Consider the following 22,206-nt stretch of genomic DNA (forward strand, 5'->3'; position numbering starts at 1 on the left):
TGTGCCAACTTTTAAGAAAAAAACAATAAAACCCCATCACCAAGGATTTTAAAAGGGGGAAATAGTTGAAAATTCCATCATAGAAGTTCTATGGTGATGACTTGAGTTATGTGTATAAAAAAATTTTATGTCAGACGTTTTAAAGGGCCATTTATTACACCTGTGCTTTTATTTCAATGAGTTTTTTCAAAAAAATTAAATTTGACGATATTTTAAAAATGTGATGTGCAAGAGAAAAAACTAAAGGTATATTCGAAATCAGCGCGAAAAATATATCTAAGATGAAATACTCACAATTTCGTTTAGAAAAAAAAGTGAAAATTTGTTGACCAGTGTAAGTTTTAAGAATAGTGTACATTTAGCGTTTTTTTTTCACTGTGTGTATATATATGTTACGTGTGTGTATATATCATGAGTTACATTTTAACTCGTAGTAAAGTTATTTCGTCATACATAAAAAATAAAAATAAACACTGTTAAGATTTGTACTTCCAAAATGAGCTGTTTAACGATCACTTTTGTGACAAAACACCTGTAATCGCTGCCATTGCACTGTCCCAGCCGACTTAAAACCGTTTTTCATTAGCTTAATATCTTTGTGAATATGTTTCTTACTAAGTTTTCTAAGACTTTCAAAAAATAAAAATGAAGTGTAAAAAGTAATTTGAGATACTTTTTATTATTTTAAACCATCAACAAGCTTTAAAAAGCTTTTCATATACCCTCACCCTCTTTGCTATTTTACCCCCTTTTTTTTTCTTTTATCTAAATTCTAAATTGAATGCATTACAACACCCTTACAATCGACAAATTTTTATTAAATAAAATGGAAAGTAATATAACAAATTCCATATAGCATTGTGTGGGTAATGGCTAGCATGACACGATGGTGAGCAGATAATGGACGACAATGCCAGATAATTTGGCCCGCGCCATTGTTTTAGTTTAGTTTACTTATATACACGCTGTTTTTTACCCCGGTACCCAAATAGTGTTGTTAAATAAGTTACCTGTGATCCAGGTCTTTGTGAAGCAAGAGAAGTTGAAAGCAGAAGTGCAGGACCCAACGCTGTACCACCCCGTTCCTTGAGACTGAAATTTAAAAATATATTGCAGAAAAACATGACGAAATTTTGATGTCGTATGCTTTATGGCATATCTTTTTCGAATAAGTTTAAGTGAAAAACTCTATGTAGTCATTCAAATTGGCTTTCCTTAGAAAGTCTGCAATTTTCTTATTGTCTAACATTTAAATTTTCTGTGCAGTATAATTATGCATCTCGGATGGAGGTTCGATAAGGAAGCTTTTCGAGAACCGGCAAGTCAAAACAGCAGTAAATGTCCTCAGCCAAACTGACATCGGCTGCCTAATATTCACAATTACGCAATAAGAGTTGTTATAATACAGTGATTTAATGATTAGTTCAATTCTCGCGTGTCATATTTTACCCGCATGCAATAATTAGGGTAGTAAAGGGTTTGTCTTTTTGAAATCCAAAACCATTGACAGCATATTTCTCATTCATTCGAACAACGAACCTGATAATACCGCTAAATCGAAATATATATTTATTTTAAACAAACGTCTGATACTACAATCTACTCGAAATGTTAATTTGAATTTTTCCAACCCTTAAAAAACGCCCATGTTACGACCAATCGCCCAAAAGAAAAAGTAGTAAAAATTAGTTTTAGAATATATAATTAAAGAAATATTTCAGATTTTAATTGTGGCTAAAACACACTTTCGCCTAATTAAAAAAACAAACAATTTTAATGTGGTTTTATGAAAGAAAATGTTAAAGTGATTGTTTGTTTTTTTAATTTAATAAAATATTTAATATAATAATGTAAAGCTTAACGTTAGTATCTCACTTTGCTACAGTGTTATCCAGCTGCTCCCGTGTGATGGATATTGGACCAGGTAGAGGTGTTGTAGACCCAACGCTACGCAGAAAATCGTAATCATAAAGCTGAGCGTCAACAAGTGACATGTGCTGGTTGGGACTTCCATCGCCCAAAAGTTCCACCTGTAATAGTTTAAAGATATGTGTTCCGTGCAAGCCTGTTTTTGCATAAAGGCTTTTATCTTCTCCTGTTGAAGTTTGTTACTCTGCGCAGTATTAGTATTTAGGCAAAACCTTTGGTAATCAGCGGCGAATAATGTATTGATGCAAAGTTTGGCTAAATACATTTTACCTTAAAACTAAAACATTTTTTAGACTGGGCAAAGCCGCGTTTTCAGTCTGATAGAGCCTACTATATTAATCACTCAGTTTTAACTCGCATTACATAAAGAGTGGTACGATTAGAGGTTCCCATATATGTCTGAAGTATTTTACAATACCTGTGTATTGCACCGAACCAAGTTGCAGAATAAAAAATGCAATGCTGGCGATGCGCTTAGTTTATGTGCGATATGTAAGTCATCATAAACAATGACCACAGCGAACGGACGAAAACACGGTCAAAATTACACATATACATTTTACTAAGTAATAAGTATGTTCATACAAATGCACTGACCATATCGTTAAAAGTTACTAAAGCCACCCTAGCACAAGGTTGCCCAATCGAAATGGTTTTTAATTGTTCCTCTATGGCTCTCTTCACACTCTGTCAAATAAAATAAACTGTAACGTTATGTTGAAGAGTAGAAAATACTATACGTCAATACGTATTAGGGGAAAGTGGGTGTAAGATATTGTTAATATTTACAAGAAAAAAAACGAATGCAAGAAAAGTGGTAATACATGCATACTAGTATCACTAAATTGAGAACGTTTTTATTTAAAAGAATTAAAATGGGATTAATCTAAACCTAAACGTATTTCAAGTAAAGGCAAAAAAAGTAATTAAGATTAAAACAAACCTCGAGTCTGGATATAAAGTTACTGTTTTCCGAAGAAACCTAGAATAAATTTAATAGTAATTTATTGGTAATAATGTCATTCATTTTGTTGGCAATCTGATGGGGTTTTCTTTATTTTAATTTTAACATAATTGTGATGAAACTACAGCAGATTACACATAATCGTTTTTTAGTAATTTAAACCCTTTTTAATAATGATTTGTTTTATATTAACATAGAAACAAGATTAAAATACATTTTTCAATAACAGGAGAGCAGAACCCAATACAACAGTCACTGTAAAAAAAAAACACGGTTCACTCACCTGTGAGGTCACACACATACTTCCAGAAGTATCAATACAAAACACGATTAAAGAGTCGTTAGTCAGGCCTTGCTGTTGCGAATGTTGCAGGATGTAGGTGACATCACTTGATGACACCTCGGGTACTTGAGGGCAGTTAGAAATATTGCTGTTGCCACAAAATTTGCAAACCCATTCCTTCAATGTTTTAAAAAAAGGAAAAGTCACTTCTTTAAATAATTTAATTAGCGTAATAAATTCATGTACAATGACAGTAAGATTAGAAACAAAAAATTAAAATGACTTAAGAATACATAATCCAGTTTTCCATCTAGTTGCCTTTAAAGATTCTTAAGCGTATTCTGGAACTTTTTGTGATTTAGGAAAACAACCTATTCATATTACAAGAATACCGGCATAAACTAAAATTCACACAATCCGTTAGATAGCTGAATATAGTATGGTATTTATTAGATCTTGTTGTGTAAGCTACGGTGATTGTAAGTTGTAACTGCAATGAATCGTTACATTATAATGATAATTGTGCCTTCTTTTATATTTTTTGGTATTGCATGATGTAAATGTCAAACAATCACTGATATAAACTGACAATGTAGGATTTAACTTTCTGAAAATTAGCCAAATGCTATATTGAAAAATTAGCTAATGCTATATTGAAAAATTAGCTAATGCTATATTGATACAGTTTTGAAACAAACAATGAATTAGAAGCCAAATCGGCAAATGCAGTTTGTTTCTCAAAAACATTGATGTTGTCATGTTATACAAAATAATCATTACATAGAACACAAATATTTTATTGCTACCAGACACACTAAGAAATCCATTACTACAACATTACAAGCTTCATCAAACTCATTTTAAATAGTTAAAAAAGAGGCAAAAACAATAACATATGTTATATAATTTTTATTTCATTAGGCAAACCACAGGATAAAACAACATACCCCAGTAGAGTTTAAGTTTGATGCATTGCAGACAAGACATTGACTAGGTAGGCCATCCACCACATGGCTTAATCCGGACTGGCCAACAACTCCAAGTTTAATACAAACAACATTGGTATCAGCATAATTGTTAACGGACTCTTCAGTTGTGCTAACAAAAAAATACTGTTACTATGTATTGTAATACCTAACTTAATTAACCATATAATCCTAACATTATACTACATACATTATGAAATAGCTTTATTTATAGTCATAAAATGTCAATTTTAAACATTAATTATAAGTTTATTAAGAAATAGTTGTTCTTATTTAATTGTAATTTGCCAGTTTCCATCAATTATAACTGAAAAACTGGCTGGACACTCTCAAGAATGAAAATACTTTTCCACTGTAATTACAAACCAAAAAAGGCCATTTGATGTATCACAGTATCTTCTTTTCATACTTTGGGACATTGGTGGAGCAGAAGGCCTTGTGGTAGTTGAACTTTTGGTCTGTAAATCAATAATATGTTAAGTGGTACATATTGGGGTCCATACTAAAAAAATCTGTGGCTCAATTGTTTTACTATAATCTACCAGGGGTTTCAGGAAAACGTTTTTCAAATAAACGAAAAAATTTTATTATTAAATCTTACCCACATAGTTATGGTCATTAACATTTGCTTTTACAATAAAACAAGGGTCTGGAACATTTCACATTTTAAATCCCAATAAATTTAGCAAAAAAAAATGCATCAACATTTTTCTTAAATACATCTCACTCACAAAAAACAATAGGAAAACACGATATGACCTATTAGGTAACAATATCTAATGCAGAACTAACTATAATAACACAGTAGTAATACCAACAACGTAAAAAAACTAAATACACCTTTGAGGACCCAAACCTAAAATTGTTCAAGTCCCAAAATATGTTGAAATAAATACTAAATCTATTGGAAAAAGATCTTTATTGCCTACATCAGTCTTAACCGCCAGTCCACGGGCCGGTCCTAAGTAGAAATAAATTTTTGCAGGTCCTACAAAATCCATTCTTTATTTGTAAAGTTAATAACTATTCACCATGGAAATTCTGACTAATGGTCTGTGAAAGGTTTTTGTTTTTTATAACAGGCCGCAAGTGTCAAATGGTTAAAAACGGCTGGCCTAAATATCATCTAAAACTGTAGGGAGAGGGTTTGGGATGATTGGGCACTTCCATTCTGAAATCATCATTTGTGCATCAGACTGTTTGCCATTGTTTGTGGTTAGCGAAGGAAAATGGGTAGGGTTAGAATCAGGGCTGCAAAGTCGCAGACAGACTCGGGACTCTGGACTCTTTGTTTTGCTGGAGTCGGATTCGGAACTCGAGTGAGACCGCATAAAACTACCAGAGTCCCGAGTCCGACACGCACATGTGCAGTACCAAATTTTAAAACTGATATGGCCGCCAACTGGAAATTGTAAATATGGAATAGTATATGGTGGAATATTTTCCAACCATGTATTGTGAGTAAATGAATTATAAGACACCCCTATGAGTGGATTGCTAAATGTCCACGCTATTTTAGTTACGTAAATTGGCAGAATACAGGCTGTAGAGTCAGGGCTGGACTCTGGACTCTACGAAATTGCACATTTGATCAATTTGAAGTTACAAGATTTCTAATAAGTCTCAATGGAACGCTGAGACAAATACGCAGCGCTTGATAAGCCCTCAATGTAGTTCTTGTAGTGTTGGAATATATGTTGTTTGACGCACAAAAACGTCTCCAATAGTGCTTTTGAGCTGTAGAGCATGCACTGTGGCAATCCCAAGACTATCTATTTGACTGACGTGTCGGAATTCACTTAACGAGGGTGTGGAGAAATGGTCAAAAGTGGTACCTTCTGTATATCCGTTTTGCAATCTAATCTGTTGAGTAGATAGTACGCAAATTCTCGTATATGCATCAATTTAACGGATACAAATCTCTGTTGTCAGTTTGTAAACTGATCGCTCTCTAGAAGATCCCACACCAAGGGGCATGTTCCTTCTCAGAGGTAGTCTAGGAACTGTCGGATAATCTAGATCATAAGAGTCTAGACTTTCTGGGTAACGTTCGTGGCTATTTCTTCTGTGAAAGCTTCTCTCTTCTGATGGTTGTCTTCTTCTTTCTGATGATCGTCTCCTTGAATCAGATCTTGATATGGAAGTTCGTCCCTCCCAAGTAGTGTCGGAATATGTGTTGTTGAGCTCTAGAGCATGCACTGTGGCAATCCCAAGACAATCTATTTGACTGACATGTCGGAATCCACTTAACGAGGGTGTGGCGAAATGGTCAAAAGTGGTAGCTTCTGTATATTCGTTTTGCAATCTAATCTGTTGAATAGATGGTACGCAAATTCTTGTATATGCATCAATTAACAGATACAAAATCTTGAGTAAAAGGTTCGGTTTACCCTTTTGTGAAGATGTTGAGGAGTCGGTGTCATAGCTACTGCTATTGCCATCTTTATCAACCGCTACATCCAACACCTCAGCTTTATCCGAAATCAGATCTGGCAGAGACATAAATCTGTAACAGTAATTTTAGGGCAGTGTGCAACTGGCAGTAAGGCAGAGTCAATGTTGGGATAGTGCCGGGACTTTTTGGTTTCAACCTAACATGCCATTCATTCTAAAATAACAATAGTGACTTTGGCTCACGCCAAACCCTAGGGATTTCAAATCGCATAGATTTTGATGCTACCTAATTTAACTTTGACTGTTTTTTTAGATAAGCGCAAAGTTTCAGTACAATGCTTGCAGACCATGTGAGGGGTCCAGCATTTATCTTGATCTCCCACCTTGATGCCAAAGTACGCTTTGTAAGCTCTTTTGGTGAAATGTTGTGCATTGAATCGCTGTATTTTCATCAGGTACTCGCCAATGTAGCAAAAACATCTGGGTCATTCTCTGTCTAGCTGTATCACATCATTCAGTTGTATAGAATATTCTTATTAGTGCGCTACAAAGCTTATGTTACTCCTTGATGGGAGACACTATACTAATCTAAGGCCTTATTTACCACCCAAGTGAGAAATTTGTGCCAGACAACTCGACTAAACAGCTGCTTCACATGGCTACAGTTTTTATTAAATCATGTGACTCACTAACATACATTTTTCATGGTATATGTAGAAAGAAGCAAAAACTCAAAAACTAGACCCAACTCAGCAAAAGTAATGGCATTTTCGGATTTTTCCGGACTCCTGATATACCACTAAATCGATCTAACATATCATGCCTTTTGAAAAAACAAATTGTTGGCTTGTGATATGTTTAGGCCTAAAAAAAATTTTTTGGACAAAACTTTGACCGTCATTTGAACAACATATATTAGTCTCTTGGCGTTGTCAGTCGCTCGGTTTAGATGTTTTAACAACCGATCAAACACAGTGAGTTATTTTTTCAGGTTTAGGCAAAACTCAAAAATGCTGCAGTTGATATTTTGTCATGTCAAAATACAAACAACTATAAAAATGGAAAAGAAAACAAAGACGCTGGTTGCATTTAATAATGCCGTGTAAACAGTTGAAATACAAGGTAAAAATATTTGCATAAAATTACGACCTGGCATATTATCCAAATAGGAAATGAAATAATTGCAAAGCAAGCAAAAGAAGACAGAGAAAATACTGTTCAATACATTTGTCCGAATCAGGGATACACAACTATCTAAAGCAAATACGAACTTCAAACCGAACCTAATGCTATAAACTGGGCCTACATGGTTAATTCTGCCGGCTTGCATATACCATGTATTGTTCTAATAAACATATAACATAATGTTGAATGTAATTAAATTTGGTTAAAATTGTAACTGAACGTCAATTTCAAAATCTGACTACAGTTATTTTTAATTTTGTAAATGATTTTTCTGCATTTTTAATCAGATTTGACTTCTGACCTAACTTGTAAATGTTGGCAATGTCCCTAGTGATGACATTATGGGTTGGGTTTGGGGATAGGTAAAAGATTGTCTAAATTATTATGAAAAACCAAAACGGTAAGTAACTATGAGTCTATCTAAAATATATTGGGGAGGGGGTACTGTTGCATTTGCTTTAGTTAGTTTGTTTTCTTTAGTTGGATTTTTGGCACAAGTTTTCAAAAATGTAAAATTAGATTGGGAACAGTTTTCTGGAATGTAAAAAGAGTCCTCCAAACCACTGGTACCTATGTTAGCTGAAAAATGTTTATAACTCAAGAAACATAAATTCTGCACACTGGACATAAATTTATTTTTGTAGTGCCAATTTATTTAAATATTTTTTTTTATTTTGATAATATTAGATTTTTTTTAAACAATTTTATGAATGTTTGGAGTATATTATAGAATCCTAACACCTTAAAAAGTTAGAATCAAAATTAGGCAGATATATTGCTTAATTAGAACAATCTCATTTTTTATTCAAAGCACAATGTTTTAAATAGAAGAATCAATTAAGATTTAATTATTATTAGGCAAATGACTACTTGTAATGCAAGTAGTACAGAGTTTTTACAATTTCTTACCGGTCACTAATGTTTAATAGATTGAGACACAGCATAATTGTTATGCATTAGTTACTCAGTTATGGAAGTAATTCTATTTTTCGTGGTGGCCTATTGAGATTTACAAATTGTATTTTACCCAAGTACACCAAAATGTATTTCTGTTTTAAAATAAATACACATGTTAGCAAATTGTTTTGCAATTAATTGCTGTTTGTCACTAAAGGGTTTATTATAATTAGGGCGATTATTTTTTGACTTGTTAATAAATTAAATTTTTCTAAAAATTTACACGTTAGGTCAAAATTTGTCAAATTTTTTTCAAGTCAATAATCGATAAAAAAAGAACATGAATCCTTACAAAATTAAAACAAAAACTTTGGCAGCTTTGTGAAATAGTCGTTCAGTTAAATTTTATCAAAAAAATAGTTTTGAGTTGTATTCACATTTTAACTGTATGATATCTTTATTAGAGCAATATACGTTATAGCCAGCTGATAGTATTAACCACCCAGGCCTAGTTTATCGCATTAGGGTGAGCTCGAACTTCGTTTTGGCTTAATATAGTTTCATATCTCTAATTTAGATAAATGTATTAAACAGTATTTGCTGTATTTTTTCCTAATTCGATAACAATTTTTATTTAATTTTTTGCAATTATTTTTACGTTGTATGTTGACTACATTTTTTCTAAAATAACCAGCGTCTTGTTTTTCTTTGGCATTTTTATAGTTGTTTGTCTTTCTGATAAGCCGAAAATATCACCTAAGCTTTTAAGAGTTCTGCATAATCCCAACAAAATAATTGTTTTGTGAACCACAAATCTTCAGTAAAACATAAAGACGTGTGGTTGACGACGCCAAGACGCCAAGACACTAATGTAGTACTTCAAACATCAATATGCTGTTTAAATCAATGTATTTCTAATAGGTCGAAATATGTAAAAATTTCAATTAATAATCGCCCTAATTTTAATGTATCTCCCTATAAAATAGTGAAAAAAGATTACTAAAAATAAGTATGGTTTTATTCGTTGGATTCAATATTTAAGATTTAATACTTTCTGTTCCAGAACAGTAGTTCTTGATCCTTTAACAATCCCGGACGGATAAAAACAAAAAAATCCTTTTGCGAACCGAGGATATAGACCTGATTCTGTAGACTGCTGAATGGCTAGTCATTATAGCACTCTCTTTTTTAGCAGCACACTGCTGCACCGCAGGCAAATAGAAAAAAGTATTTAAAATTAAAACATAAATTTTAACATAATTTTTTTACCTTTATTTTCGATTTAGCGCAATAGGCATGCATTATTTTACACTGGTTAACTAACTACGAGGTCAATAATAAAAACTTGCAACAAAATTTTGGAAAAATCTCTGTAGAAATCCCTGTGCCCAAAAATAATTGCGCCTGCTTTGCTCACAAGGTGTGCCACCAATCACCATGTTTTAAGAGGTCTATAGATAAGCCCTGATGAAAAAAAGATTAAGAAACACTGCATTACAGGGTTGATATTACAATGTCATTCCAACTGTATTCCTAATCGAGAAGCAGCATAAAATACACAACACTGCAAGTTGTGTCACTCTAAAAACTGTCAATATATAGGTAGAGTGCCACTATCTACTCTGGACCGACTGTACAAAGGCAAATTTAACATATGAGAAGTGCAATTAAATTTGCACATTTTGATGGACAGCCAACATTTTTTTAGTGGACTGGCAGTTAACAACCACTGTTTCAGAATAGCTTAATTCTTAAAAAAACTTTTTCTAGAACAACTGGGTTTAATTGGTTTGGAAAATTTTAGGCTTTTTACCAGGGTGAGCTGTGGTGCAGAAGGGACTGCTGGTTCATTACTCTTTAAATCATCACATCCTTTAAAAGTCTCAGAGGAAGGCAGTTTTGGATAGAGGTGCTGTTGAGCATATTCTTGATATGGGTTTGGCACCACAGTGGGTTTGTTAGACAGGTTCAATGAAGTTGAATCCCATGCCTCTAAAGCTTAATAAAGGTTAGTAACAGAACATGATAATTTTGTCCACTATTCTATAAATATAGACATAAAGTTTTAATTTTTATTTAAAAAAATTTGGGACCAAAATACAATATTTTACATATTAGAAATTCTAGTGAAACACCGAAACCCATCACAGACCGATTAAATCTGTCAAACAATGATCCAAGCAGGACAGACTAGATAAACTAGCCTGCAGTAAGGTTCGAACTCACGACCTCCAGTCATATCGGGACCGTCGCTCTACCCACTGAGGTACACAGGCTCAGAGAGAAGCAAGTCAAGAAACAACCATAAAAACCGCAAAAGCTTGCTACGATCTACATACTGTAGGTCCCATTCAATGTTAAGTTGCTTGTACTAACAGAATGTAGCAAGCATTGGTGTATGGTTGTTTCTCAATTCGCTCCTCTTGGAGCCTATGTAGCCTAGTTGGTAGAGCAACTGCCCTGGTATGACCAGAGGTTGTGAGTTCGAACCTTACTGTAGGCAAGTTGTTCTTCTAGCCTGTCCTGCTTGTTTCATTGATCGACAGATTCGGTCAGTCGCGATGGCTTTCGGTGTACTCAGGGGCGTATCCAGAAATTCAAAACGGGGGGGGGGAGGGTCCCGAATTTTAAACTTAGGGAATTCCCCGTTTTTTCGTCTGACGTTAATGATGTCATAAAATAGTGACGGATATGACGTCATAAAATATCGATGGTAATGACGCCATAAACAAGAAAAAAATAATCAGAAACAGCCAATTAATGTCCAGCAAAAGAAACGACGCAAAGCGAACACGCGCGTTATCGAAACTCCTGTCAGGCGCCAGCTGCGAAACCGCTTAGCGTGCAATTGTTAACTTCAGGAGAAAAACGAAAACAAGACCGTGAGATATATGTGATTGATTTTGGTAGATCCATGTACGGGACTATGCTACTTTACAAGCACGTCTCTCGCCACCTGCAATACTAAACGTTTTTCCCGTTTTTCCCAGGTGTTGTTCGATTAGCGCGACATATAAAACTACTTCGAAGAAACGCGTTAACTTTAATAGTTATTTAATCTAGTTCAGTGTTTGATAACCTTTTAAAGTGAGGGCATACCTGGCGAACGAAGCGAGCGCCATTTTTTTTGGTATAACGGCATTTCTTTTAAATTTCTTGCAAGTTTTTATTACATTGCCGAAAATAAAAAATGTTAAAAAATATATGTCCAATATTTTTTAATACGTTTTCCGTTTTTCCGCGACGCACTCGGTAGCTTTCCATGGCGCAATGGTAAAGAAGCGCTGATCTAGTTCAAAATACAGCATCAAAACGTAAACAAAGCCGACGTTGTAAGATCATTCGCGCGAAGCGCGAACATTTTTTGCATTTATGTTGTTAAAACAGTCAAAAAGTATTTGAATTAGACTCGTGTACAGTAGTTTGTCAAAGAGGCAATGGGCCCGATGAATTACATCAGCCCGCGGGCCGTAGGTTGCCGACCCCAGTCTTACACCAACATCATCTTATATAAACGTGGACAACAAACAACGAGACACATCAGCACCGCCTAACTCGACGTTTTCAGAGAGATAAAGCGGACATCGCTTGATTTAATTGTCGAACACACACATGCCGATCACCCAACCCGAACGAATAACGAAAGGCGAAAGAGACAAACTATCTAGCGTTTACGGTCGACCAAACAAACGACATAAACGGTGTTTGCGTTTGATTTTGGTTTCGCATTAGTTTAAGACGCGTGACCTAATTACATTTAAAAACATGCAGCTTCGGACGGTGAGTTTAAACGCTGATAAAAACGAACAAAAAACGATAATGTCACTTACGCAAAGGGGGGTCCGAAACCCCAAACCTCCCCCTGGATACGCCACTGGGTATACTAATAATACGCAAGCCATAAACGTCAGCCAAAAGCAGCTTCAGAAGGGCTAGATCACAGTCGTTAAAACACATATGTGTGTGCACTGTGCATGTTTCATTGAATAATTCTAGTTCGGGTTTATTTAGGGCCTAGGTCTGTGGTATCAAACCGTGAATTTATCATTTTTTTAAATATAGGCACCAGAATGCCCATTGAATTAATTAGCTCCTTGGAATACACATTTGGTATGTTAACCATAATATATATTTCACTGAAATTAGCATTTCAACTTTTATATTGTTTGCAGTCAAAGTAGTCCACAAACCTGCTACTTCTGGTTTTAGGGTTGCTCCTTGATAATCAGGGACAGCAAAGGTTTGGGCAGTGCGTTTTGATGTAAGTGTTGGTGTTTGCAGTGCACCAGGTGAAGAAGTAATTAGAGATTCTGTCTTTATTAAATTATAACTTTGAAGTGGTGTTGGGGGTAATGGCATACTTGGCTTTTTTAGTAGGTGATTTTCCCTGTTGTCAAGTGCCTGTTGTAATAAATATACAAATGATTATAATGACATATTAATTATTTTTAATGTCAACTGTATTGTTAATTAGGTCATTCCAACTTTCTAGATAAATAAACAGAGAAACAAGGGCCATGCAACTGGTAAAAGTATCATCACAATAATTTAACAATTTACTTTGCTACATACCAAAACATGTGATTAATCAAGTAAAAATAACACACAACTGGTTATCATACTACATTACAAAAATTAATTTTAACAAGTTTATTGTGTTAAGGTACTGCTTTATAATGTGTTACTTTTGCAGCCAAACATGCCATGAACACTATAAAACTGTACCTTTCTCAATTTATCAGATAACGACAAAGATCTATATTTCAGGGGCTTTTCTGGAATAGCTGGTTTATTTCTTTGTGCTTCTGCGGCCTTGGAAACATTGGCAGATTGAACATTGCTAAAGAAGTTAAAAAACATTGTTATCATAGACCAAATTTATCAAGCACCTACTTATCAAATTTTACCTAATAAATAAAGGGGTAACAAAAAAAATATTTCATTTATAACATGGACTACTGTATGCCTTGATTTGGTTTATAGATAAATTATAAATATAATTATATTTTAGCAAAACATAGGGCAATTTAAAATGGGTGATTTCATTAGCATCGACTCATCTTAGGGTGTAATATGCCGCCATAGGTTTATTGGTTTTGGTAACATATTTCATGTTCTTCTTTTCCTAATTTTCTTTCTGCAAGCAAAAACAGGAGTGGGTCGCAAATATTCCACCTTGACTTAAGACTTCTAGATTAGTTGGGTGATTAGCCAGGTGGGAAATATTCTGCTAGGATCTCTTAGGAATGACAAAAAAAATTATTGCATACATATTTTAATTGTTGCCAGCCCTTAACAAAAATGCCAATAAATAAATACTCTATACCGGTCATGTTCAAATGGCGGATCGCGATCCGGTTGCGGATCTTTTCAGCGTTTTGTGCGGATCTTCTAATGTAGCCTTAAAAAGCAAACTTTCTACAGTGTTTTTAAATACCAATTATCAGTGTTAATGAATTTTGTAAAAAATCAAGCATAGAACGAGACTCCCAAATGTTAATCGTTGTGAGCGTTTGAGGATATCAGTGAGCGACAGAAAGCCCCAATTCGATGCTATTGTAAGACCTAAAGTCTAAAACAGGGGTTGGCAACCTACGAACCGCGGGCCGGATGCGCCCGCCAATGTAATTCATTCGGCCCGCCGCTTCTTTGACAAACTAGATACGAGTCCATTTCAAATACTTTTTGACTATTTTAACTACGTAACTGCAAAAAATGTTCCCGCTTCGCGAGAATCATCTTTCTACGTCCGGCTTGTTTCCGTTTTGATGCGGTCTTTTGAACTAGATCAGCGTTTCGTTACTGTTAATGGGAAACTTATTCAAAAATATTGGAGATTATTTTTTAACATTTTGTATTTTCGGCAATTTAATGAAAACTTGCAAGAAATTTAAAAGAAATGCCGGTATACCAAAAAAATCGCGCTCGCTTAGCTCGCCACATGCGCCCTGACTAAGAAAATTTAACAAACACTAAACAAGATTAACTATTCAACTTATCGCGTTTACATAAATAAAGCACCATACAAAAAAAAAAGCGTGTCCAATATGTTTACTATTCCTATTTGGTGGATCATCACTTTATCAGGTTTGGCTGGGATGGATCATGCCCCTGCTCTATACCCTTCTTTGTCAAAAACATCTCCCATATGTTTAACATTCTTTAACTGTTCTGTTCTGTAAAACTGTAATATGTCAACTGTCCAGGTTGTTGCCAAAACTTATATTTTTGCCAATAGTAAGTACAATGCAACACTGCACACAGAATTGTTTAGCAATTCGGTCCTGTTTTTTAAAGCATTGTTGGGTCTTAGTGCTTCTTTTTTGACTAACATGAACTGTTATGCAGTCAAATAAAGTACTGCAAAGAATACAAAGTTACTATTAACATAACGAATACTTGACAATTATGCTCTGCATAACTGCATAACCTTGCTGAATATTGGCCTAAAATTGACTTACGTAACCCTATAGCGCATTTTGTGGATGGCCCGCACGTTTTACAATGTAATGTTACTTTTGCAACTCAACGCATTTAGGGAAATTGCGAACTCCGCACCTAACATTACACGTTAGTCGCTCGCCCAATAACGCTTGATTGACACTTAAGTATTAGACGAACACTATCGCCAGACGCGAAGTAATTGGTCGCCCGAAAAAACGCTGACACTGCACTACCAGATTACATTTAAAGTAAGCACTATAAAGTGGTCACCGCAGCGACAGGCCGACTTACCACACGCATTTGTACAATTAGGCGCAACAATCGGCGGTAAAACATTAAATTATATCTGTTCCAATTACCCGAAATAAACGACAGAAAAGGATTCGATATTCTACTTTAAACCCCCCTAGTTATGAGCATTTGAAATAAATATAACCGTTAGTTTAACCAATCGCAACCAAATCGTAACCATTGGGTCTTTTTTTAGAAAATATATCTGTGGATTTTTTGTGAATGCCATGTTAACAATCATGAAGCAACAATGCACTTTGTTTTGTAAAATTGAGTCAAATCTAAGGAAAAATAATTTTTAAGACATGCCATTAAAAATGAAAAACAAAGGTTATACAACAACAAAAAGTTTATTAATTAGTGGGGTTGTTCAAAGTCGAATATTATGGTCTTTAAAGGTGGCTTTATGACTCGTACATCTATGAATTTCAATACCAATCCTTAAAAAAAATATAATGCTGGCATTAATATGCCATCATTTTACTTATATCAGGTGTTTAATTTATTGCAGTACTTTTCACCTAATCATAATCATTAATTAAATAATATAAAACGTTGTTGGGGTATGAAACAAGTACTAAGTAGCAATAACATTAGCCTGCATTAGTTTTTACTAATTTTAACTTTACAGCATGTATGTAATACTCAAAACAATACTTCTGTATATACTTAAAAAAAACATTCAGATCTACCATATTACCTTGTTTGAAGAGCATGCTCTACTGACTCATATATTGGATCATACAGAATGTTTTCCTTACTTTGTTGATCTATGGTAAAATGTATATATTTAGTGTTAATAAATATATTGATGATCACAATTCAGTCTAATAAAAAAGTAGACACACTTTAAAGGTTTGTAGGACAATTTTCACATTAAAATTCTTTAGGCTAATTCTTAATGCGAATGAAAAATCATTTATATATTTTACAACGGAACCAATTTATTATACAATGTTAAAAGTAGTTCAAGCAAGTTAAAAATAAGGTTTTATTATGCAAGTCTAAAAAAGGATTATGTGCGGCACTGCCAAACCTTATTTAACAGTCATTTTTATTGTACCAAATGGCCAAAGGCAACATCAGGGAAATAATGTTACTAGTCCTATGATGGGATATACCTAAACTTTTTATAAACGAATATCCAATACCAGTACCAATTTTTTATAAACCTGGAATATGGACATAATTTAAAATAATTAAAAGTAAAATGCAAATAACATTCTGTTCATGTATACATATTTAATGATACAATTTTGCATATCAAATTTGTATGATGTTGAACATTACAAACCAAACTCTGCGGTAAATCAGTGAGCCATGAGAATAAAAAGGGACAAGTTTGCAAGTTCCAAAAATAAAATTTGTTTGCTTTAAGGAAAAGCTGTAATATACGGAAAAACTGATATCTACATAGCAGTAGGAACATGATATTGTCCCCAAAGTTATCGGTGAACCGATATATCAATCTATATCTAATTTAAACCACTCATGCAACAATTCAAAGAAGTCTTACTTAACTGCTAGGTGTGTGTTATTTAGTGCAAAGTTACCATGCATACCAGGGTATTCTCTCATGAAAGTTTAGCACACATAATAATCTATAAAAAAAATAATTGCTCAAAACTAACCCAGCATTTTATTGAAATAGGAAATGGAATAATTGCAAATAACAAGTGAAAAAATACAACAAATACTGTTAATTACATTTGTCCAAATGAGAGAAACATAACTATATAAAGCAAAAACAAAGTTCGAGCTGAAGCTAATGCAATAAACTAGTCCTGGGTGGTTATTTCTGACGGCTTGTGTCTATCGTATAGCTCATAATGAAGATATAACACAGTTAAAATGTTGTTGAATATAATTCAAACCTCAATGTTCAACTGAACGGCAATTTCAAAAAGCTAACTATAGTTTTTTGTTTAATTTTGTAAACCATTTATGCACATTTTCAATCGATTTTAAATTGAAATAATTTTGACCCAAAGTGTAAATTTTGACTTTTTTGACCAAAAAAACAAAAAATATTCCCCCTACTTATAATGTCATGGTATGAAGAAACCTTATGAAGCTATCTTGAAAAGTTTAAATGCCCACTAACAAAGGACAATCGTTAATCTGCTCCTGCTTGCTCTGTGTGACCAAAGACCAGTTTACAAGCAATATTGCTGCCACAGAAGCATAGGCGTAGCCAGGGGGCCTGAGGGGCCATGCCCTGCGCCACTGCCCAGAAGTAGACAAATTTGTAAAGAGGAATAGAAAATCATTCTAAAGAGTAATAGGAAAGCTTTGGTTTAAAAATGAAGCAGGTAACTGGTAAATACCAACGCTGTCTTGGTCTCCAAATGAAACTCAGACTAAGTTGAAAAAAATGAGCAGCTTTTGAAAAGTTTTAAAAGAAGAAAATCCGCTAAACATATGAAAACTGTATATTGAATATTCAAATTTGTTTTAAAGACTAAACTATTTATAAATATTGTACCAAAGCAGATTACCGATAAAAGCAAACGCAAGTCAAAAGTATGATACATGATTTTGCAGAATTTTCTAAAGTCAAAGATTGAGTTCTAACCCGCAGCTCTTAACCATCTTTAAAGTAGCCCGATTAGGATTTGAAAAATCAAGCATTGCCATTTGGAAAAGACTTAATATTCCCTTATATATAAATCTATTTATCTTCAAAACAATTATGCTGGGTGAAAACACTGAATATTGGCCTCTTGAGTAGTAACTAGTGAATAACCGGTCTTGTAACAAGCACTATAAATGTTTCACTTCAGCGATAGACAATTATCCAAGCATACCAATCTCATGAGCAAGCTTCCACAACGGAGCAATGCATTTTAAAGATATTTTGGTGTTTCTACCTGATATTAACAAATATTTGGATTTTCAATTATCTGGATTTGAACCTAAACGATTCAAAATTCTATTCTAAGCATCCCTACAAACAATAAGTCCCACATTTAGAGTTGTTATAAATACTAAGCAAATAGAAAAATACATCCTTAATAAAAAGCAAATGTTGTATTATAAATAGAGGGAAATAATAAATACACAGGACAGAAAGTATTTACCTTTGCCTTGATTTTCATCTTGTTTTTTAGGTACACTGTAAAGTAACACAGCATTGTAAATTGGAAAAGATGTCATTTATCCAGTATCTTTTACTTTGTCTTCTATTAAATGCACTAAAACCAGGGCAATTCATATTACACATTTAGATAACCAGAAAAAGTCATGGTACAAATTAAAAAATATATAACATGGTTGTCATCTCTAATTCCACATAACGATTTACGGCACAATTCGCATTTCATGATATGGTTAGAAGGTTTAGGTTACTTAAGTCTTAACTGAAAACTGTCTATTCAATTTGTTCCATCTTAATACAGACAGTACAACAGGTGACTAGCTAACATGCAAACCAATTGTTTGCAGTTAAAACAAGTAAACATTATTTTATGCCACAATAATAACTTTATTTTTTTAAGAAAAGGGTAATTTAACCTGGGTCTAAATGACACTACACTGATCCATCATAGTTTTATGACTAGTTGCAAGTTAATGGTGTTTTAAAGCATGTTGATAGTGGACAAAATAAATATCCATAGAGGAGTTGCACTCTAGAAGGTTCAATGATGATTTACTAACACAAATTTAATACGAGAAGTTTACCAACTGTAAAAAATGCTTTATAGGGTATATATTTTGTCTTTACAGTGTTACTCTGCAATATGTTACACAGGAGTCAAAGGCTGCCAGTGGAATTCCAACAAATCCCACATGACAACCTGCTCTAAATCTGTTACTATAGGTTAATAAAGTCAATCTTGACCTACCTTCAAGACATTTCATCATCCTGGTATAAGTAGAAAAATTGTGCTCAAAGCAATTTTAGCAAAAAGTTGCAAGTAAATATATATAAATAATGGCATATTTGACATTCTGTATTATTAGTAGTTTAACAAAAATTATTTTTATATACCTTGAATAGTAGGTATTCTCTGAACCTCCAGCATACACATGACTGGACCCAAAATCCATTATATCAAATTATCAAATAAAAAGGTACCTTTTCCAAACAAAAACTCAATTACTAGCAAAACAATTTTTTTAAATATGCATAATTGTAAAAACAAGATATTGCAAAAAGTAAAAATTAGAGTAATGGCTGTTTGCATTCAATTTGCAAGAACCCTAAAACATAACGACGATTCTCTTCCAAAAATCTCCTGATGCAATTATTATTGTTATCCAATGTTGCGGGGACATATTTAGGTTGCCTTCTTCAGGGTCTATTACTTTGATTGCTTGTAATAATGCATGACATAAACAAAGGAAAAAGGTCCTGGATGAAAGACCATTAACAACATTTGTCAACATGCCAAGTTTTTAGAAGCAAATATTTGTATGTGTTTCCTCATTTTCTGCGTAAGCATATCTAGATTTCAGTAAAGTTAATGTTTAGCATTCAAGTCTGCACCTTTGTTAAACAGGAAATATTCATCAGAAGGGTATTACCATGATCATCAAAACAGACAGAAACAAACTTAAAAATAAGAGGCTACAGTTATTTGTTAGTGTGTTGTTGCTTCTGTGCTTTTTATTTTCTTTTTTCCTAAATGTTTTTGTCATGCATTGCATTATGAACAGTCCATGTCATTCACCCTGAAGACGGCTACTTGAATAGGTCACCGAAAACTTGGATATCAATTATAATTACCAGAGGTGGTATTTTCAAATAATATTATGCCTGGTAGCAAGTTCATAAATATCAACATAAAAATATGGTTTCCTTACAAACATTTTTAGCATATAGCAAGTGGCATGCAGGATAGTTGTCAAATATTTTATATGACACCATTGATGTTTTGTTGTACTTAGTTACAAACAAGATCTTCTACACCAGACCTGGGCAAAATACGGCCGGCCAAGCAATTTAATACTGCCTGCGGCTTATTTACGTTAAAATATATAGGCAAAGCGAAAACAAGGGCAAGTTGACGGATCTAGTCAAGAAGGGACGGATCTATAGTCAAGACCCCCGCCCCCCTAAATTCGTTTTTAGCCTGTTTTAAATACTAAAACGGAAATTGTTTTCGCTTTCATGTGAATCTCTTTTGTCTTTGTCCATATGTTCCACGCAATGCTTTGGTAAATTTACAGACAAATAGCGTCATCTGCACTGTGACACTCTCTCCACCGAAAGTTCAACAAAATTAATCTAATATTTATATATTTTTTGCGCGTTGAATGTATTCCGTCTTTAAAATATGAACTGTTTTCTAAGCTCTGAAATATGCCGATTTACATTTTGTTAACCTAACTTAGTTATTGCCATATGTTGTGTGTTTCTCTTGATTTATATCTTCTTTGCAATATGGCCGTTGTACCGCAAGTAACACGGTAACTTAAAGCTTTGAAAAAAAGACAAAACATTGTACGTTTTTTGTACAAAATTTTTATGTAGCTTGATAATAAATTGCAAAGCCAAATAGGTCGAGTAGATCGACAGCATCTTGATTAAGACGTTTTGATACAAGCTTGTATCATCTTCAGTTAATATGACTGAGAAGCACATTAAGCATCACTTATAAAAGAAGGGACGCAATTGTTATCAGTCTGAGTTTCGAAAGTTGGGCCATTATTTAGCACCTTTCAGGTGTTAAACAGGATTCGGCGAGTCTGCGATGGCTTTTCGGTGTACTATTGATACGGAAGCCGTAATCGTTGGTCATAAAGCAACTTCCGAGGGGCTAGATCACAGATGTTATTAAACACATATGTTTGTGTGTGTCTTTCATTGATTGATACGGACTGATGATCCCCCAGTGTGAAGTTGCTTGTACTAACAAAATGTGCAAGTATTGGCGCATGGTTGTTTCTCGACTCGCTCCTCTCTGAGCCTGCATAGCTCAGTTGGTAGAGCGACGGTCCCGGCTTGACCGGAGGTCGTGAGTTCGAACCTCACTGCAGGCCAGTTGTTTTTCTGGCTTGCTCTGCTTGCATCATAGATCGACAGATTCGGCGAGTCTGCGATGGCTTTTCGGTGTACTATTGATACGGAAGCCGTAATCGTTGGTCATAAAGCAACTTCCGAGGGGCTAGATCACAGATGTTATTAAACACATATGTTTGTGTGTGTCTTTCATTGATTGATACGGACTGATGATCCCCCAGTGTGAAGTTGCTTGTACTAACAAAATGTGCAAGTATTGGCGCATGGTTGTTTCTCGACTCGCTCCTCTCTGAGCCTGCATAGCTCAGTTGGTAGAGCGACGGTCCCGGCTTGACCGGAGGTCGTGAGTTCGAACCTCACTGCAGGACAGTTGTTTTTCTGGCTTGCTCTGCTTGCATCATAGATCGACATATTCGGCGAGTCTGCGATGGCTTTTCGGTGTACTATTGATACGGAAGCCGTAATCGTTGGTCATAAAGCAACTTCCGAGGGGCTAGATCACAGATGTTATTAAACACATATGTTTGTGTGTGTCTTCCATCTCTTATAAGTGATCTTTAATGTGCTTCCCAGTCACATCAACTGAAGATGATACAAGCTCATATCGAAACGTCTTAATCAAGATGCTGTCGATCTACTCGACCCATTTGGCTTTGCAATTTATTATCAAGCTACATTACAGATCGTGCATAGTGTACCCAAATTTTTATGTATTTTAAAAGCTTTTGAGTCAACGCGCCCCACAACTTGATAAACGCCAATATATCAAGAAATGTACATTTTTTTGTTTGTGCCCAATGTGTCATGCTCCTCTAAATCTAAATTACAGTTTGCATTTTCAAACAAACATAATCACAATTTTTTCGCG

At 34.4% G+C, this 22,206-nt stretch overlaps 1 protein-coding gene across 2 annotated transcripts in view; it reads right to left on the reverse strand.

The window, feature by feature from the left end:
- The window catches only part of LOC146140582 (uncharacterized), a 35,141-nt gene extending 15,664 nt beyond the window's left edge, over positions 1-19,477 (reverse strand). Inside the window, exons 1-13 of one of the 2 annotated variants that reach the window (XM_083391187.1) lie at positions 19,365-19,477; positions 18,454-18,488; positions 16,074-16,143; positions 13,364-13,478; positions 12,829-13,039; positions 10,452-10,630; positions 4,529-4,620; positions 4,124-4,274; positions 3,177-3,353; positions 2,873-2,911; positions 2,527-2,616; positions 1,876-2,030; positions 1,011-1,092 (exon numbers count right to left, since the gene is read on the reverse strand). In XM_083391187.1, coding sequence (XP_083247313.1) covers positions 1,011-1,092; positions 1,876-2,030; positions 2,527-2,616; positions 2,873-2,911; positions 3,177-3,353; positions 4,124-4,274; positions 4,529-4,620; positions 10,452-10,630; positions 12,829-13,039; positions 13,364-13,478; positions 16,074-16,143; positions 18,454-18,488; positions 19,365-19,423 — 1,455 coding nt within the window. In that variant the 5' untranslated portion in view covers positions 19,424-19,477. Of the gene's footprint in view, positions 1-1,010; positions 1,093-1,875; positions 2,031-2,526; positions 2,617-2,872; positions 2,912-3,176; positions 3,354-4,123; positions 4,275-4,528; positions 4,621-10,451; positions 10,637-12,828; positions 13,040-13,363; positions 13,479-16,073; positions 16,144-18,453; positions 18,489-19,364 lie in introns of both variants that reach the window. The other variant, XM_083391186.1, reaches the window with a different exon arrangement.
- Positions 19,478-22,206: the final 2,729 nt, after the last annotated feature.

Source organism: Ascidiella aspersa, chromosome 6, assembly GCF_963924565.1.
Source record: "Ascidiella aspersa chromosome 6, kaAscAspe10.2, whole genome shotgun sequence".
NCBI classification, from domain to species: Eukaryota; Metazoa; Chordata; class Ascidiacea; order Phlebobranchia; family Ascidiidae; genus Ascidiella; species Ascidiella aspersa.